This window comes from Coenobita brevimanus, chromosome 94 (genome assembly GCF_032717465.1).
Source record: "Coenobita brevimanus isolate Jiangsu-jjx chromosome 94, ASM3271746v2, whole genome shotgun sequence".
Taxonomy (NCBI): Eukaryota; Metazoa; Arthropoda; class Malacostraca; order Decapoda; family Coenobitidae; genus Coenobita; species Coenobita brevimanus.
Window position 1 is genome coordinate 7324744 of NC_137047.1, and position 19689 is coordinate 7344432.

At 41.0% G+C, this 19689-nt stretch overlaps 1 protein-coding gene across 1 annotated transcript; it reads right to left on the bottom strand.

Annotated features, from left to right (window-relative positions):
- Positions 1-584: 584 nt before the first annotated feature.
- eEF5 (eukaryotic translation elongation factor 5) lies at positions 585-17865 on the bottom strand. The gene is made up of 5 exons (XM_080282703.1): positions 17794-17865; positions 12206-12331; positions 9411-9578; positions 3270-3404; positions 585-1063 (listed from the first exon to the last, which is right to left on the bottom strand). The coding sequence occupies exons 1-5, from the start codon at positions 17863-17865 to the stop codon at positions 1001-1003; spliced, it is 564 nt and encodes a 187-aa protein (XP_080138829.1). The 3' UTR covers positions 585-1000.
- Positions 17866-19689: the final 1824 nt, after the last annotated feature.

Sequence of the window (19689 nt, forward strand, 5' to 3'; positions counted from 1 at the left end):
TTAAACTTACACCTGCAGAAATAGAATAAAAAATCTACTACGGCAGTACAAAGTAATTAGGTCAATTAAATTTTTGCTGTAACTGAAGCAAGTAAACTTTTGAAAAAATATATGCCATTTACCTCCAAAATAAAACAATATATGAAACAAATTTCTAAATGCAATCCCCAAGAACACTTATTCAAAACTTAATCATATCCAAACTACAATGACAAACTAAAACTTTAACAGTCTTGGGATATCTGAATGAAAGAACATTATAACACTGGAATGGTTGTAAATTTATTCTAATAATTAGCATATTAATTATGCATAAAGTACAAAAACAAGTTAGATAAAAGCTTTCCTCCAACCAACCCATGTACAGTAATGGGTAAGTATCCTACGACAGGGTAAAAAAAGAAAAAAGGCTCTCCTGCATTTAAGCTTGGATTATCTGAACAATCAAACGCCAAGTAAACAACACACCATTTATTCCTCATTTGGTCACAGATCAGTAAACCAACACACTATGGCTGGCTTCAGCTCACAGACAGCGCCATGTGGCCCCTTCACAAATAATACCACAAGTTTTAGTGGATGTCAAAAAAAAAAAAAAAAAAAAAAAAAAAAAAAAAAAAAAAAAGTGAAGGCTTTTATCCTCACCTTGTTTTTGGGATATTGGCATTTAACCAAAAATTTAACCTTTACGAAAAAACAAAATAAAAATGTGAAGGCTTTTATCCTCACCTTGTTTTTGGGATGTTTGAAATGTTAATGAGGATTATGATGGGGAGTTATAGCTTTCATAGCATGATCAATGAAAAAGACTGCCAAGCACAGTGACACCATCTTTTGGGAGACCATTAGCTGGTGTTCCCGCTGTTGCAATTAATCACAGACATCAACCATTAACCATAACATAGCAAGTCTATTATGAAAAAAAATATATTTTAACAGGATAATGGTTGGTTATGAATAATGGTGGTGGTGATGATGGTAGACAGATGGAAGGAATAATTTATTTCATATTTGGCTTTGTGGCAACTACCATTTCCTGGCCCATAGCATCGAGAACTGTCAGCTGTCGAAAGAGAAAGAAAATAAGATTACAGTTTATAGCCTGTAAGGTACAAAACTATAAATTTACATGCTTTACATCATGATGCAACATTCTTCACCCTGTTCATCAGCATATCCATGTTAGGCAGAAGTACAAACCTACATGAACAACTGAATTCTAAACTACCTGTTTCTAATTGGTAACAATCTACAACTGATGCATAGTTTGCTATATTCATACCAGAACCACATAACTGACAGCTTAAAATTAATGTAATCTGGAAAATAATACGTGAAAGTAAACTCAAACTATGAAATGCATAATTCCGTGATGCAACTTTCACTAGTGCTTGAGATGAGTCTGTCTCCCTCCCTCCACAAACTGTAGTAAAAAACAGCTACAATGCAGAGCCATGACACCACTCAGCTTAATCCGAGTGTGACATAGCTCCAACAAAGTGTGCTTGGTTCTAGTGTGTGTGTTAAGTAGTGTGTCACACAACAATGTTTCAGGTCATCATCATCCAGACCTTTCCCAACTGTTTAAGGTAATTTTGGATATTAAAAAAGTTTAGCCTAATGCCCCGCAGTAAGTAGGCCTCTACAGAGGTTGTCCTATACCTGGAAAGCACTGTTCTGGTTAATATGACAATTTCCTAGTTTAAGGTAGCTGCATTAACCAAGGGGTAACAAGAAGTGCATAAACTTAAAAATGTTATGGTATTAGTATGCTAGTCATTCTGCATGCTCCAGACTGTGAAAGCGGTAGTTCTGTTAACCCATCAACTACGCAATTGGGATTCAAAGGGATCTGTGGTGTGCAAAGCACCAATTTTTAAATGTTTCTATTATTCCAATTCTGTTCTTACAGGCAGATGGGGATAGTGATGAAGTACATGTTCCTAAATTTTTAGGCCATTATGTGCTCTAGTTTAGGTGCTACAGATGTCTAAAGTAATGGTGCCATGGCATCAACTGGGGGGGGGGGGGATTCAGTGATATAAGCAGCAGTCAAGCATTATTCATTTTGTAATGTGACTCGCAGTTCTTGGGCAAACTAATTATCAGCCAACCCCAAGGGTATCAAATACAACTGAAAGTGTGTGTGAGGTGAAATGGCTAACAGCTACAGTATTACCAGCAGCCAGCCTTGGAATTCACAGCTTATTCTTGCACTCAATTTTGACTCTCAAACTAAAAAGTTAGAAAGGGGTTTTTGAGTGCTGGGGGAAACACAAAATAAAAAAAGGGGAGGGCTCTATAGTAACATTAAATATAGTCTATCCACACAAACTCCTTGAGTACAATGCACCACTTCCTTATGGCTACCAGAAAATGATACCGTACTGTTCAGCTTTGAGGAGACTTCTCAGATGAGTTAATATTTCCTACAGATAAATTTAGTACACAAATACTTAAGTATGTTAATCCCCTCCCTACTTTATACACGGGTTTTATTTGCCCATGTAGAGTACAACTCTCATGTATGAGGGGGCTCCCCACATACAGCTCTTCTCAATAGGGTGGAGTCAAAGGCTTTTCGTCTCATTAACTCTCCTCCTCTTACTGGCTCCCTTCAACCTCTAACTCTTCGTCGCACTGTTGCATCTTTACCTCTTTTCTATCGCTACTTCAGTGGTCACTGCTTCTCTGAACTGTCTGCTTGCATCCCTCAACCTCTATGACGGACGAGTAGCACCCGTTTAGCATCAAACTCTCATCCCTTTTCTATCCAACTCTCTGATGCAGGACTTGACCATTACTCCCAGTCCTTCATTTATGCAGCAGGTCAACTCTGGAACTGTCTCCCTCTGTCTGTATTTCTTACTTCCTATGATCTCCAGTCTTTCTCTGTATTTCCTACTTCCTATGATCTCCTGTCTTTCTTTGTATTTCCTACTTCCTATGATCTCCAGTCTTTCAAACACAGTGTGTCCAGGCATCTCGAAACAAACAGATCTTGATTTTTTTTTTTTTTTTTTTAAATAAGGAACAGTTAGTGGGCTCCTGGCCTTTGATTCCTTAATCCTCCCATTAAAGAGAGAGAGAGAGAGAGAGAGAGAGAGAGAGAATTTTGATTCTGACTAGTTAAATAAGATAATTTTATGCCAAGAACAGATAATCTGTTAAATTTTCAAAAAAAAAAAAAAAAAAAAAAAAAAAAAAAAAAAGGTAGGATGACACTCCACACACACAACAATATGGCAATGAAAAAATTTTCAACTTACCAAGAGGTCTTCTCCACCTTCAAATTTGGTCTTGATTTCAGCGCCAACATCGCCTTCTGGGAGTTTTATGTCATCACGGAGTTCACCTGATTCCATCATCAAGGACAAGAAGCCGTCATCTGCGATATCGATCAACTGTGGGAAAATAAATATACCTCATAAATAAAAAAGACATGACAAATTATGACATTAACAACCTAACCTAACCACTTCAACCTGATTATGTAGTCAACTCGCCTATGGCGCGTGCTTCTATGGCACGGTTTTCTATGACACAGCAAGGTGCCAGACCCCCCAAAGAAGAACCATGTGCATAAACTATACCTATGGCGTGGGCGCGGCAAGGTTTCAAACACGTGGGCAAATACCCCTGGCAGCCGGACAGAGAACCTCAGCCCTCGCCTGCCGTTCAAGCCCCGTTCAGTGTGTAGCCAGACCACTTGTTATCTGATCACCCTCCCGTTTTTTGTGCCTACTGTTACGTTATTTAGTGTTTAATTTGTGTGTAATACATGCAATGACTGACTGCTTGATTGTGTGCATGTGTAAAGTGGGGTTGGAGTGAAAAGAGGACTTTGCGCAAATGTCAAGGACCAAACTGCATTTTTCCATAGGTTTACTTATTTATATGACGTGGTTTTCTATGGCACAGGGGCAGTCCAGAACCAATTAACTGCACCTTAGGTGACTTGACTGTAATGTTGTTTTTGCTACCTTCAAACAATTTTTCAGCTATATCAGGTTGTGTATGGACTGGTGGACTTTCTAACCCTAACACAACAAATGGCTTTCCTAAAAGTTAACGTTCATGTGGAGGTACATTCATATTGTTTAAAAAAGCTCTAACTTGCCCGCAGGCGTCAGACTTGGTCATCTAATGGCAGCTCTACATGCTGCTTGATCTCTAGCAGCCTCTCTATTCAGTCCCTTATCCCTGAGGTCACAATATAACCTCGTCCCGGGCCTTTTACAGTCTGCCTCTTGCAACCCTACCCCCGACGTTTACACTCCTCACTTTCCACACTCAACTGTCATCCATCAACCTCTTCACATGCCCAAAGCATCTCAATCTGCCCCTCCTCATCACAACACCAATATACTTCAGTCCCATCCTTCCTTTTTCTAGCCTCCCCCCCCCCCAGGTCTTGCATTCAAGAATGTATTACACATCCATCTTACAATTGTTATTTCTGTTCATTTGAGCCTAAAAATATCCTCTTCCTTTACTATCCAGGTTTCACAATCATACAGCATTACATTCCTAACACACGCTACATACATAGATCCCTTAGCATGGAGGGAGAGCACTCTCAATGTCAGGAGAGGTAACAGCTCCCTGAACTTCCTCCAACCACTCCTGACCCTAGCCACAGAGCTAACACCAACCACACCTCCAGCACATAACATGTCCCCCAAATAACTAAACTCTTATACATACTCGAGACTCACCAGCATTATCAATCCTTTTACATTTGACAATCTCTACATGCTCTCCCCAACACACCGCACACGACATCAGCTTTATCTTGCACTCTACCTCTAATGCCACTGCATCTCCCATGCACCCACTTATCACAAATACTGCACAAGATGGAGTTGCTTCCCACACCTTTGTGCTTGCTTTGATATTATAGCCGTTTTCCTTCCTAATCTGATTTCCCACCTTAAATACCATATTCTTCCATACAGCACTATTTAGGTTATCCAGTAAGACAGAGACTCAAATTTTGCCCTATATACCTCCTTTCTAAGCTGACACTTGACAGCCAAGTATTCCTCTGTTAACACCCCTTTTCCATTCCTGGAAAATTCTTCTTTACTCCATAACTGTGGCATCTACACCCTCACCCCACCTCCTTGTTATCTTATGTACTGGAGGGCCCCTTGTCCATCCACACACTTAATCAGGAACTCTCAGATTTTTCTGGAGCTCTGTACTGTTCATTTACACTTGGTCAACAACTCCCTGTTCAGCCACAAGTCTACTCTACTCTAGAGAAGGCATCCCTCACTGCTTGGATTTCCAGTTTCCATAATTTCCTCCTAGGTACACAGGTCCTCTTTACCACCTACTCCGTAACCTCATGGCTGTGGTGGCCCTAAACATTTCCTATGTCTGTGGTGTGGGAAAAACGGTTTAAAAAAAAGCGTGCTTTCATCAAGTGTTTTGACCCACTTATACCTAAAAACACATGATTACATTTAAACAGTGTGGAGCTTACACTCCACACTAACAATTCATGACCCACTCATCAAACAGAAGCATGCAGTAGGCACAAAAAATGACCAAAAAGTTCACAGTATTTCAAGCACCTCTTCCGAGATGTATGATGCAGTCTACCGACTGGCATTTCCGGAATGCTACAATAGCCTACGGGTTAAACTACATGTCATGTCAGTAACTTGTGTTGCTGCAAACACTCTTCGCTCTCTATTACTTCCAATCGGCCCTCCTGACCAGGAAATAGTCAATCTGGCTAGTATTCCCCCTAGATTCATATGTAATCAACCTACTCTCTCCCTAAAATGTGTGCTGCACACAATCATGGTCACTGCAAGAAAAACAACTAAAAGTCACCAGACTGCAGGAGTTAAGTCCCACCTAAGGATAAACAGGCAAAGAAAATATATGAAAATGGGAGAACTATCAACAGCAAGTTATGGGATATGGGCCAGAAAATAATTTACATTCAAACCCAAGATTCCAGACCCCATTTCACAAGTTTCAGCATCTACACATGCCTGGTATTTTGGGGTGCTATTTTCCATTGTATATAAATGTACTTAACTTAAAGGACACCCGCCAGATATGGAGTCCATCAGCTGACCATTAAGAAGAGCCAAACCCTTGTCCACCTTATACATAATTCATCCCCAAATGAACTCAATCCCAACAGCTCCCTTGCCTCAACTTCCATACCTTGCTTTCTCATAAACTCATCAGCAACTGAAGTACTGGCAACATATAAACTGAGTTAAATGCCAACATGTTTCAACAACCCTGACCCTTCTGTGCACATCCTAACTGAAAATAAAGAACGATGGTGCCGACTGAAAGTCAAGAAGCTGAGGATCAAAGAAATGGCTGATGAATACAGGGCCAAAGTTGGGGAGGAGTTAGAATCAGTGAATTAGAATGTAATAGATCTGGACAGCTTGTGGAATGCATATAGGGACTGCTTAGTTAGGAATGCCAGACCAGTGTGTGGTGTGGCAAGAGTAACAACAAAGAAGAAAGGTACGACATGGTGTGATGAAGAGGTTACGGGAGCAGTGGAGGAAAAGAGGAAGAAGTGGCTAGAGTGGATACAGGAAAGAGGTTCAGTTGAAATAAGAACTGAACATACTGACAGCAAGAAGCACATAAAGTGACCAGTGATGGGGAAAAAAAGGAGGTAAATGATGATCCTGAAAGAAATATGAATGAAACTTACTCTGAAAATAAGAAGTTATTCTAGAAGGGGGTGCAGAAATATAAAAGTGACAGTGGGAAGAAATGTGAAAGTGTGAAGGATGTAAGAGGTAGATTATTAACCCATGGGAGAGAAGCAAGGACCAGATGGAAATACATTAATATTTTGAAAGTTTGACGAATGGGAATGGAGAGAACAAAGCGATTGTTAACATGATTGGTTTGGGGGTGTAAAGAGAAGAAACGCAATGCCAAGAAACATGACATTCACAGAGGTGAAGAATGCTATGAAGCAGCTGAAAAATGGGAAAGCAGCTGGGGTTGATGAGGTGCATGCAGAGACGAATGAAGCTTGCTGGAGACATGTAAGAAAGCATGGATCAGTGAAACTGTGCCAGTAAAGTGGAAAAAGGCTGTGACTGTACCCCTGTACAAAAATGAGGGTGAGCAAAGTGCAAGAATTATAATGGCATAAGTCTATTGAGGGTGCAGAGCCTTTGTAGAGATATACCAGTATAAAAATATACATGCAGGAAGTATATGATTAGCGTGAAGCCATGACAGCCTATTTTACTGAGCCAGCTTTTTGATACGCCTACTTCTGCAATTTCTTTATACATACCAATACATATTTAAGAGTGGACTAGTGGAAGACATTGTATTTTCACACAAAAAGTAATGGTGACTGAAGTGTGTGCAGAAATTGTGGCACTATACTGGTTTTCACTCTTTGCCCAGATTTTCATCCTTTTGTAGCTTACTTTACATACCTCACTGGGAGGAAAAGACAATACTACTGTTCTCCATTTTTTTGACAGCACTTCTTTATGACTTGCATCATAATGTAGTGTTATGTAACTGTTACTATTCAGCGGTCAAGGAGGATAGCAATTTTAGTGCTAGTTAGAGTAAAATAAGTACACTGTACAGTAGTCTGCTGTGTGTGCTGTTTGGGAGATATAGTAAAGAATAATACCATAATACATGACTGACTGGTTGAAATCATGAATCTGCCACATAGTCCAAACTACACCTTTTAATTGTCTTTTCTCTGAAATCCAACCTATATATACATGAGAAACAAATATACAGTACCCTTGTGTCCAACACGCGTTAGTCCAGCACGATTCAGGTCCAGCACGGAGAGCAAATAATTAGTATTATTTAATACGATTTAATTACTGCAACACGAGTGTGGTAGAATAACACGCACAGAGCTCCGAGAAGTTGGCGAAATCCGCAGAGTTCAACTCTAGCACGATCACCCCCGGTCCAACACGGTCATACTGGACATTCCCATGATGATGATAGCCAATGAAAACTTCTGATCAAGTAGCCTTCCCCGCTCGCTATCATGACGTGATCGTAATGCCGCCCAATTAAAAACGCTTCTGGTGTCATGTGATGTTTTGTTTAAATTTCTCCCGCCACAGCGCCACTCAGTCGCATAATTGCACTGGAAGGTGCTTTTTTCTTGCTGCATTTTCTGCCCTTGTTACTGCATTTAACCCTGCTCACGATGCCTAGGAAGCCTTCTAAGAACCCCAAGAAGCGTCGGCACCTCCCTCAGGCCACCAAGCTAGAAAGCATCGACAGGAAGAAGGGGAGAGGAAAGTTGACATTGCCAAGGCCTACGACATGAATGAAGCCAACGTGAGAACCATAATAAAAAACCAAGACAAGATCCTGGCAGCCGAATGCTATCACACGGCACTTCATACCAGGTTTGCAGAGGATACGATGGTAAATCGGAACAGTAACGTGGTAAAATTGCCGACGATACCACGGGCATTTGGAATTCATCTGGATGGATTCCTGCCAAGGACACGACGGGCAAAACAGTGTGACCAAAACCCAGGCAACTCAATAGAGAATGTATCGTACTACAGCATTGAACATTTAGCCTGACACTGAATACATATTAATATTTTAGAATAAATATCAATCGTTTTGAAACTCTTTTCATCAGCATGTGTACCAGTTTATAAACAAAGTTGCTTCTCCTTATTCTCTACCGAGTCAGCGACAGCGATCACTTTTCACAGTCACGAGACGGGGCTCTGGCAACAGTGTGAGAACTATGCCGTTTGCCGAGGATTACACAGTGCTAGGACAGGCAGAAGCAGGACCTTCCATGGCTGTGGACGAAGATAGTGATTCTGAGTGTGATTTCAAAGGATTTATGAGGGAGGTTGAGGAGGAGCAACAGCCATTACCCACTAGTGACGCCAGCAGCATCCTCCGGGGACCCAGTAGGACTACCTACAGCCTTGGATACCACCTTCCATTCCCAGCAAGCCCACCAACACCATCCCAAAAGGTTAGTTATCATTCATAGCACAGTACCATTTATTATAATTACAGTAGTACCGATATATGTATAGGTATATGGTAGGTATTTAGGGTGACTTTTCCTAGGGTTGCTGACATAATTCATTTTTCCCCATAAGCTCTGATGTTAGTCCAACACGTTTTTGGTCCAACACGTGACCCATGCATGACAATATTACCGTGTTGGAAGCGAGGGTACTATATATATATATATATATATATATATATGTACACACACACACACACTCATTACTATCACTTGGCCTGTGCTTTTAACCCCTCAATTATGACAAGGAAGCATGATTCACATTAAAATTACTTCACATAAAGTAGGATTTTTTTCAGCACATGTATCATAACAGTACAGATAGGGTACAGGGTATAAAGGAATAACATACCTGGTAGTCTGCACGTTTGACCACGGGCACATCCATGTTGTGGGTGGAGGGACAAATATCTTCATATTTCTTGCCTGTGAAGAGGTCAATGCCAACGAGATGAACTTTAGCGTGTCCGTGTTTCCCAGTCTTGGAGGTGGACATTTCCACAATTTTGCAAGCACGGCCCTGTTGATAAATTAACATTCAATTATATGCCATCTAATACTCATCCAACCCTTAACTGCTCCATCAGAAGACCAGTACTTTGAAGGATGGCTACTTAGCTCAGACATTTTGAGCCTGTGAGACCAGCAAATGAATTGGAACAGATGGGAGACGTGGAAGGTGTGTGTAGAATATTTACAGAAGAAATATGTGCAGCATGTGATGTGGTGTGTGGAAGGAAGAGAAGACGGAGGGGGGTGCAAGGAACAGCGTGGTGGACTGAAGAGGTGAAACAGGCTGTGGCACAAAAGAAGAAAGCATACAATGAATGGATGAGAAATAGGGGCGTGGAAGAGGTTGAGAGGCGGAAGAGAGAGTTATATGTAGAAAGGAAGAGAGAGGTGAAAAGATTAGTAAGAGAGAGTAAGAAGAGAGTGGATGAGGAATTTGGAAGAAATTTGAGTGTAAAGTGGAGGGACTGTAAGAAAATGTTCTGGAGAGAGGTGAAAAGAGTAAGACAGGGTGGAAGTGAAGTTAGCAGGGGAGTGAAAGATAAAAATGGTAGATTACTAGTGGAGAAGGGAGAAAAAGTGAGCAGATGGAGAGAACACTTTAAGGAATTGTTGAACGTAGAGGATGGAAGTAATGCGTGTATAAGTGGCTGGGGAATGGCTGGGAGAAGGAGGGAGGTGAGAAGACAGGAAGAAATCAGTAGGATAGAAGTTGTGGAAGCAATGAAGAAAGTTAAATCGGGGAAAGCCCCAGGAATTGATGGAGTGTGTGGTGAAATGCTGAAGCATGGGGTAGAGATAGTAGTAGAATGGATGTGGAAGATGTGCAGATTGGCCTGGGAGGAAGGTAGAGTCCCGGAGGATTGGAAGTCAGGTATAATTATTCCCTTGTACAAAGGAAAAGGGGAAAAAGAAGTGTGTGGTAACCACAGGGGCATTTGTCTTCTTAGTATAATAGGAAAAGTGTATGGCAGGATACTTATTGACAGAGTTAGAGAAAGAACAGAGAAATTAGTTGGAGAAGAACAGGGAGGCTTTAGGAAGGGAAGAGGTTGTGTAGATCAGATATTCATTCTCAGATCTTTAGTGGAAAAGTTTCTAGAGAAGGGAAAGAAGTTGTATGCGGCATTCATGGATTTGGAGAAAGCATATGACAGGGTGGATAGACAAGGATTGTGGAAAGTTAAGAATATATGGAGTAGATGGAAAGTTGTTGAATGCTGTGAAGAGTATGTACGATTGTGCAAAGGCTGCAGTGCGTGTGGATGGTGATCTAAGTGAATTTTTCTCTTTGAAGGTTGGGTTGAAACAGGGATGTGTCATGTCTCCATGGTTGTTCAATCTGTACATGGATGGGGTAATAAAAGAGGTACAAGGTAGGGTAGTGGATGTTGGAGTGTCCCTGGTGAGAGAGGAGAGTGTTTGGAAACTCCCTGTACTGTTCTTTGCAGATGATACTGTGTTGTTGAGTGAAGACAAAGGAGAGCTGCAAGGCTTGGTGGATGAGTTTGGGAGAGTGTGTAAGAAACGGAATCTAAAGGTGAATGTAGGGAAGAGTAAAGTGATGGTCTTTGAGAGAGGTGAAGTCAGTGAATATACAGCGAGGTTGGATGGTGAGGAATTGGAAAGTGTGAGTACGTTTAAGTACTTGGGTAGTGTGATGAGTAAGGATGGAGGTTTGGAGGGTGAAGTGCTTGAAAGGGTACAGCAGGGAAGAAAGGTTGCTGGTTCCTTGAAAGCAGTGATAAGAAACAGGGAAGTGAGCATGGAAGTGAAAAAGTTACTACATGACAGTATTGTGATACCAACTCTAACGTATGGAAGTGAAGCTTGGACGTTGTTGGAAGGACACAAGTCAAGAGTGAGAGCAGTGGAAATGAGTTATTTAAGAGGAGCCTGTGGAGTCACATGGAGAGACAGGTTGACGAATGAGGATATAAAGGAGCGTTGTGGTGTTGATGTGGATGTGATAGGAAGCGTTATGAGGAACACACTGAGGTGGTTTGGCCATGTGGAGAGGATGGAGGGTGAAAGACTGACGAAGAGAGTGTATGTGAGTGAGGTGGAGGGGGAAAGAGGGAGGGGGAGGCCGAGGATGAGATGGAGGGATGGGGTGGAGTGGTATATGAGAGAGGGGGTGTGTGAGCTGGGAGCAGGGGAGTGAAATGGCGGGGGACAGGGCGACTTGGAGGCGATTTGTTTGTGGCCACCCCAAACGGGATTGAGGCGTCTGGCAATAGATAGATAGATAGATAGAGACCAGCTTCTTACCAAACATGAGAAAAAAACAAAACAATGCAGCCACTAACATTTACACAAAAATATGCTGCAGAATATCACATCTACTACTGTTACACACTCAAATGACGCAATAAATAATGTCATACTGCATTCTATAATACAGTTCAATGTATCAGAACTGACACATCACCATCCAAACTAGATGTACCTTACTACAACCTCAACCACTTTCATGCATTCACCAAACAAATCTTTGACAAACAAAACCACCCTTAATCCCTGAAATGAGAGGGCTCTCTCAAAAGGTTACCTGAAAAGACATCCAAAGCTGAAGGGTTCAAATGCATAATCTAATCTTAAAAAACACACACATTTATATATTGTACTGTAGTTTACCTTGATCACCACATGACCATTTTTACGCAGAGAAGAGCACTGTGCAGGATACACCTTGGATGCACCTGCATCCCCACCCTCAAATTCGGATTGCAGCTCATCTGACATAGTGGTGTGATGGCAGGTCTGTAAAACGAGCACTAGGATTACTGAACAGCACTTCCTAAAAATTTAAAAAAACACTGGCAAATACAGTGAAGGCTTACTATACTTGACCAGTGCAATTGTAAAAAAAAAAAAAAAAAAAAAAATCATGTGACATCAAGAACTTACTCTAGTCTCACTAGGGATAAGCAAGTTGGAAAACCAGTACCTACACCATGTCTAACAGCACTTGAGGCAATGAAATCTTTGGTATCTGGTTCAGCAGCTTATCCATTAACTTAACAAGATCACATACGGTACCGGTACCTACTTTTAAATGACCACAACACTTTTATCACCACGGTAACCAGGAAATTGTTACGGTACATCAATTACTTGGCTCATGTAAAAATGCTACATTACCACTGTTTCATTATATATGAGTACAGTACTTACAATTAACACTTCAGTACAGTGGAGGCTTACTGAACACCCACATCCTTGTAATTTGGTCAGTCCTGTTTATAACAGCTACTAAATTCCCACCAAATGAATGGAGATTACCATAACCTCTTCAATAAGGTAGTCCTTATTCAACCAACTGCCTTCCAGTTAAGAGACATTTCAAACTTGAGGGAATACAGCATTCATTAGCCCTTCCCCACTCTGAGACTCTTCCCAAGCTGAGTACAGCATCACATAATCAAATATACGGTACTGGTATGTATTGCAGTGACTGGCTGGCACCCAAAATGTGAGTGGGCAGCTCTACTGTACACATTCAAACTGTTTTACAGGTCTTGAAGGGCAGAAGAACACCACTTTGACACAGTACAAGTGATCTGCCCCTATCCAGTGCTTTATGTAGAGGCATAGCTGTGGATGGTTTCTGAAGTGTGGGGTATGAGGTGCAAGTGAAATTGTGTAGTTAGTAGCAATAAATTTTAACACCATCGTGAATATACATGTTAAAAGTACTATTAAGATAACAGCACACTGGCTGCGCACTGTCCCACACTGTGCCTCTACCTGGTTTTTAATTTTGGTGAACTGCTTAAAACAACATGTGGCTTTATAGCTTTGCAAAAATCAGCAACAGTGGACTTCACACAAAACAAAGTGTCATGAAACAATGAAGCCCACCAACTGCAGTTTCATTTTGTTTATAAAGGCTTCAACATGCTTGCATGCATTGGCTCTGGTCACCTAATGGCAGCTCTCCAGGCTAGTCGATCACTAGCAGCTTATCAGTCTCTTATCCCTGAGGTCACATTGTATGACCTCATCCCATCGTTTTCGGTCTGCTTCTCGCAATTCTACCCTCAATCTCTCACTCTCCGTACCCAGTTGTCATCTTCTGTCCTCTCTACCTGCCCGAACCATCTCAACTTACCCCTTTTCATAACATCATTAATACATTTGTCCTATCCTTCCTCTCAACTCTTCGATCACAATCCTAACCCACCAGGCCTGTCATTCAAGGACAGTGCATCATCTGCGTATGAGTCTACAAATATCCTCCTTCCTTACTGCCAAGTCTCAATACCATACAGCATTACACTGCAAACAAATGCTGCATACAAAGGCTCCCTTAACACTGAGGGAAAGCTCTCTCAAAGTCAGGTGAGAAGCTACTCCCTATACTTCCTCCAACCACTCCTTACCCTTGCTACAAAACTAGCTCCAGCTCTATCTAAAGCAGATGGTCCCCAAATTACAGTAGTATGGTACATATTGTACCTATTAAATGTCTGAAATGAGCATTCCTTGAGTTCTGAATTCTGAACTACAGTGAAAGAAAACTCATTAATCAAAGCTTTTGGTGTCATTTATCTGTTCATAGTCCCTTAATTATGGGTGAAGTACTGTACTGGTACTTTCATGCTCATTCAATGGATGGTTACTGGTGGGGTTCATCCAGATAAGACTTATGGTATTGTAACTGGAATATCCCTGTACCAGACAAGCCCACACCTTTCAATTTCCTATAATCACAAAGCTAAGTGCACAGTAATAAGTCTATGGTACAAAGACTGACAACAGCAGCAACACACACAGCCTACAGAACCTAACAGTAGTAAACCCTTGAAGTCAGCTGATATCATGTTGATTTTATTCTTGCTGCTACCAGGCACTTTTCTTGAACTTAGAAAAGGTCTCTCATACCGAGTGGTACATTACAGGTACATGTAGCCCCTCCATTTCCAAAAGTCTAAACCAAGTTGAATAAAATCACCAGGAAATGGCAAGAATAAGGTGAAAAACGACATCCCCAGGTCTAAAGGGTTAACCTAACTCACAAGGGCATATTAAAGGTAAAATTTTGCAGACCAGGTGGACATGGAACAGCCCTATCATAAACAATTATTATACATTTAACCCTACCTACCCAGGTTTAAACTGGGTTTGATCAAATAAGTTTTTGTTATAATTTATTATTAAGTTAGTTCAGGCAAGTTTAATGACTCAAGGCAACTTCCCAGTTATTAAATTAGATAATACAGGAAAATGAGTAAGCTTTTAAAACAACAAGACATACAGGGTACAAGTGATTCCAAAGTGGGGAAAAAAAAAAAAAAAAAAAAAAAATCACCACAGATATATGAAGGATATAAACTGATGAATAATACAAATGACCTAGTGCTGTTCTTGATGCCACTTTGATTGAATTTCAAGTACAAGTATATCCAAAACAGGTATACCAGTTATGGCTGGAATGGGTTGGATTTAACTGGAAAGGGTCAGGCGGTTAGTCTCTAACCAGACCTGACTAACAAAATGAATAGCTTAACCACAAGGCATGACTGTCCGAAACTGTATAAATATCGAAAGTTTTAAATTTGACCCTTTCCAGTTAAATCCAACCTTTTCCAGTTGGTTTTAATTGGAAAGCATTAGTTTTAACTGGAATGAGTTGGTTTGTCTTCATTAGTTAGTCTCTTGTAAAATCTGCTTCCAAGAGATAAGGTGTGCTTAACCGACTCCATGCCTTCTTTACCCCTGCACAGCTGTTGACTTTATACGCGGGTTTTACTTGCCAGTGTCGAGTGCAACTCTCAAGTGTGGGGAGGCTCCCCACATACAGCTCTCCTCTGCAAGGTGGAGTCAAAGGCTTTTCATCACATTAGCTAACTCTTCTCTTACTGGCTCCCTTCAACCTGTCCCACCACTGCACTGTTGCATTTCTATCTCTTTTCTATTGTTACTTCAATGGCCACTGTTCCTCTGATATGTTGCCTGCATCCCTCCACCACTACAGCAGGGTTAGTTTTAACTGGAAACAGTGGACAAGGCTGGATTTAGCTGGAAATGATTGGTTTTAAATGGAAAGGTTGGATCTGACTGGAAAGTGTTAGTTTTAAATTAACAGGGTTGGTTTTAACTGGAAAGGATTGAATTTAAAACATTCTATATTTCTGCAGTTTTGGAGTCATGCCTTATGATTACTGCAGTTTTGGACAGTCATGCCTTATGGTTCAGTTAATCACATTATGTTTGTCAGGTCAGGTTAGAGTAGAATATAACTGTTGATATGGCAGTTTGGGTACAAATATAGTACTTGTTTAGAAAAAGCTATCAGAAGTACACTGGCTGTCCAAAACTGCAAATTTACCAAACTCATACATATCCTGAAAGTACTAAGGATCCAGATGGTCACGAAAGGGCTACGACACAGGATTCCAGCAAATATGTTACTGTACTTATCTTTTCCTTTCACCCTTGACAAATTTTCCAAGTACCATAATTTCTTCTGTATTTTTCTCACCAGTGGTTTAACCAAAAGCGTTTACCTACAGTTTCTGGGAGTGGGTTTTGTTGTCCCTCTTGAGTTTTGTTATCCCATTACTCAACATACCTTATCCCTTTCAGCCCAGGATTATTTCATTTTATTCTGGCCATCTGACTTTTACTCAGCTCAGGAGAGTCTTTTCTAACTGGAGGGGTTAGATACACCCTTAGTAAATCCCTTCAATATCAGATGTCATAAGGCTAATCTGAAATAAAACCACTTGGTAGCAGCAAGAATAAGCTAAAAATGACACCATCAGATTTCATATGGTTAAGCTACTACCCAGAGTGATCTAAGCTACCTACTGCTGTCATTTAATTGAAACAAATCTATGAGAACTCTCACACAATAAAGTCCATGACAAGCAATTAAAGTCTAATTATACACCACTTCATTTATGGTAACAATTCTGCAGAAAACACCATAATCACAACCAAAGAATGGTTTCTTCATGATTAGGCTTGGTTTACATGGAAATTTATAAAGTTCCACAATTAATAACATCACAATTACACAAACTTTCTACTTTGAGATTAGTTATACTGGTACTTTTTATTCTGGTTCATAATATTTAATACAGGGGGGGGGATCCATTATTAGGAAGGAGCTCTTAAATTTTCAACCTAACAAGCCAAAGAACTAAGTCCATTTTCAGTTAACTTAAAAACCATTCTCACCACAATGTGGTCATGAAATCAAGCACACTGTTACTATAATCTACTTCTACTAGACTCAATCTTTGTATAACTAGGTCATTATACTACACATTTTCTGCCAAAAGTGACCTACTTAAGATCAAATCAATGAAGAATTTCTGATCCTGGAAAATTCTAAGAAGTGTTTCCCTCTTTGTCTAAAACACTTCAAATATTATCAACTGTGTGATAAGATCTCAGATGCATAAGGCTTACGTAAGACCCAAAACCCTACAGAAGTTTGAGAAGTGATGGAAAACTGTCACTACCCTCTGGCCTCCCCACCATAACACACACTATCGCCATCAACCACCCTTCCATGCACAGATTCATTCAACTTCCCTACACACTTTTACCAATAACCTGACCACAACCACCCTATCGGATCAATTACCCTCTCTCTGGATTAGCCACCGCAAAAATAGCTTGGACAACGTGGTGCACAAAGGGAAGTAGGTGGCCAGCTGACATGACACAACAGCAACACTAAAACATTCCCCTCCTATCTTCTTTTCCTATTTACAATTACGTAAGGATTATTCCACTTAATTAACCTCATTTACAGCCCAGCTAACATGGTTATGGCGTAAAATTTGACTGTATTTTGTTACTCGTACGCCAGGCACTCACACGGAAATTGCTCATAGTTGCGGAACATGTAAAAATATCGTACCACTTCGGAAATAAAAGCTTAAAGTATACATATTATCAACCACTTAAACTAGCAGTACTCAATCCAAAAATCAAAGACCAGGTCTCAAGCACCCGTGGGGACAATTATCTATTCGAAATGTTGTCAAAAATTCACAATATGGCGCCGGCCAGACGTATTGTCATTGTGGTCACTTGGACTTGTTTTTCCACGTGAATATCGCCACCCTGACGACCCAGCAACGACACACAGTCAGGCACCCCACCCAGCATGGATACACAACCATATCTCACGCCATCAGAGCCGTCACACTCACACAGGTCGTCAGCGGGAGGAGAAAAGGGGTTGAAGAGAAAGGTGTACTCACACGTGCGTTGCCGGGGTGAGGCAGCAGAGAGCGAGAGAGAGAGGGCGCGCGCACCCACCCCGCCACAGCCATATATGGCCGCCAATACCTGACGATCGCCTTGCGCATACATACTTCAATACAATCTGTTACCCTGTTTCATTCAACTGATGCACTCCAAAGTAGTTTAAATGCCTCAGCTAATATTTAAGTAGCTATTTTCTATAAGCGTTACACGATTAAGCTCAATTTCCAAGTTTCAGGAATAAACTTGCGTCACCTGCTTTAACTTTTGACCAATTTTAATGTTGTCAACTGAACGCGGGGCAACTGTCAGACCTAAGTGTATGCACTGTATGGATCAAAGCCTAAACAAGTCAATATTTCATGTCATTTTCCCATTGCAAGAATGCTGAGTAACCTATATAATAGCAGTGTAGTGATCTTTCCGAAACTGGTGAACTCCCAGTACAGGTGAAAGTGTTAAGTAGTCGGAACACCTTCCATTCACAGCCTAAAAAAATCACGCGAAGGAAAGACTTGTGTTCAGGGCGTGGGGCAAAACCTTTCAAGACATAAATATCGTCAAAAACTAAAGTTGGCATGCTGGGAATAGTTCACACAAGACTCATGTTCTCTCTCTCTCTCTCTCTCTCTCTCTCTCTCTCTCTCTCTCTCTCTTTTCAGTCACTGACAAGCAAGTATCACCTTTCAGTAGAATTATCTGTACAGCCAAATGGGGAATGGCTGGGAGAAAGAGGGAGATGAGAAGGGAGAAAGAACTCAGTAGGATGGAAGCAGTGGAAGCAATGAAGAAAGTCAAAATGGGGAAAGTCCCAGGAACTGATGGAGAGTGTGGTGAAATGTTGAAGCACGGGGGAGAGACAGCGGTAAGGAAGATGTGCAGATTGGCCTGGGAGGAAGGTAAAGTCTCAGAGGATTGAAAGTAAGGTATAATTACTCCCCTGTACAAGGAAAAAGGGACAAAAAAGTGTGTGGTAATCATAGGGGCATTTGCATTCTTAGTGTAACAGGAAAAGTATATGTTGGGATACTCATAGCTAGGGAAATAACACACGAATTAGTTGGGGAAGAATAGGGAGGTTTTAGGAAAGGAAGAGGTTGTGTAGATCAGAGATTCATCCTAATCACTTTGGTGGAAAAGTTTCTGGAGAAGAGCAAGAAGTTGTATGTGGCCTTCATAGATTTGGAGAAAGCATCTGACAGTGGATAAATAAGGGATGTGGAAAATATTAAGAATATATGGGGTATATGACAAGCTGTTGAATGCTGTGAAGAGTATTCATGAGGGAGCTTAAGACTGCAGTGCTTGTGGATGGTGAACCGAGTGAATTTTTTTTTTTTCTGAATGTTGGTTTAAAAGAAGGATGTGTCATGTCTCCATGGTTGCTCAGTCTCTATATGGATGGGATTATAAAACACATACAAGATCGAGCAATGGATGTTGGTGCGGCCGTAATGAGAAAGGGCAGCGTTTGCAAATTTCCTGTTCTGTTTTTTCCAGATGATACTGTACTTGTGTTGTTAAGTGAAGATGAAGGGGAACTGCAAGGCATGGTGAATGAGTCTGGGAGAGTATGTAAGAAATGGAATCTAAAGGTGAATGTAGGGAAGAGTAAAGTTGTGGTCTTCGAGAGAAATGAAGTCACTGAGTGCACAGTGAGGTTGGATGATGAGGAAAGCAAATATGTGAGTGCATTTAAGTACTTGGGGAATGTGATGATTAATGATGGAGGTTCAGAGGAAGAAGTGCTTGAAAGGGTACAACAGGGAAGAAAAGTTGCTGGGTCTTTGAGAGCAGTGATAAGAAATAGGAAAGTGAGCATGGAAGTAAAACAGTCACTGCATGATATAATTGTGATACCGACTCTAACATGGAAGCGAAGCTTGGACCTT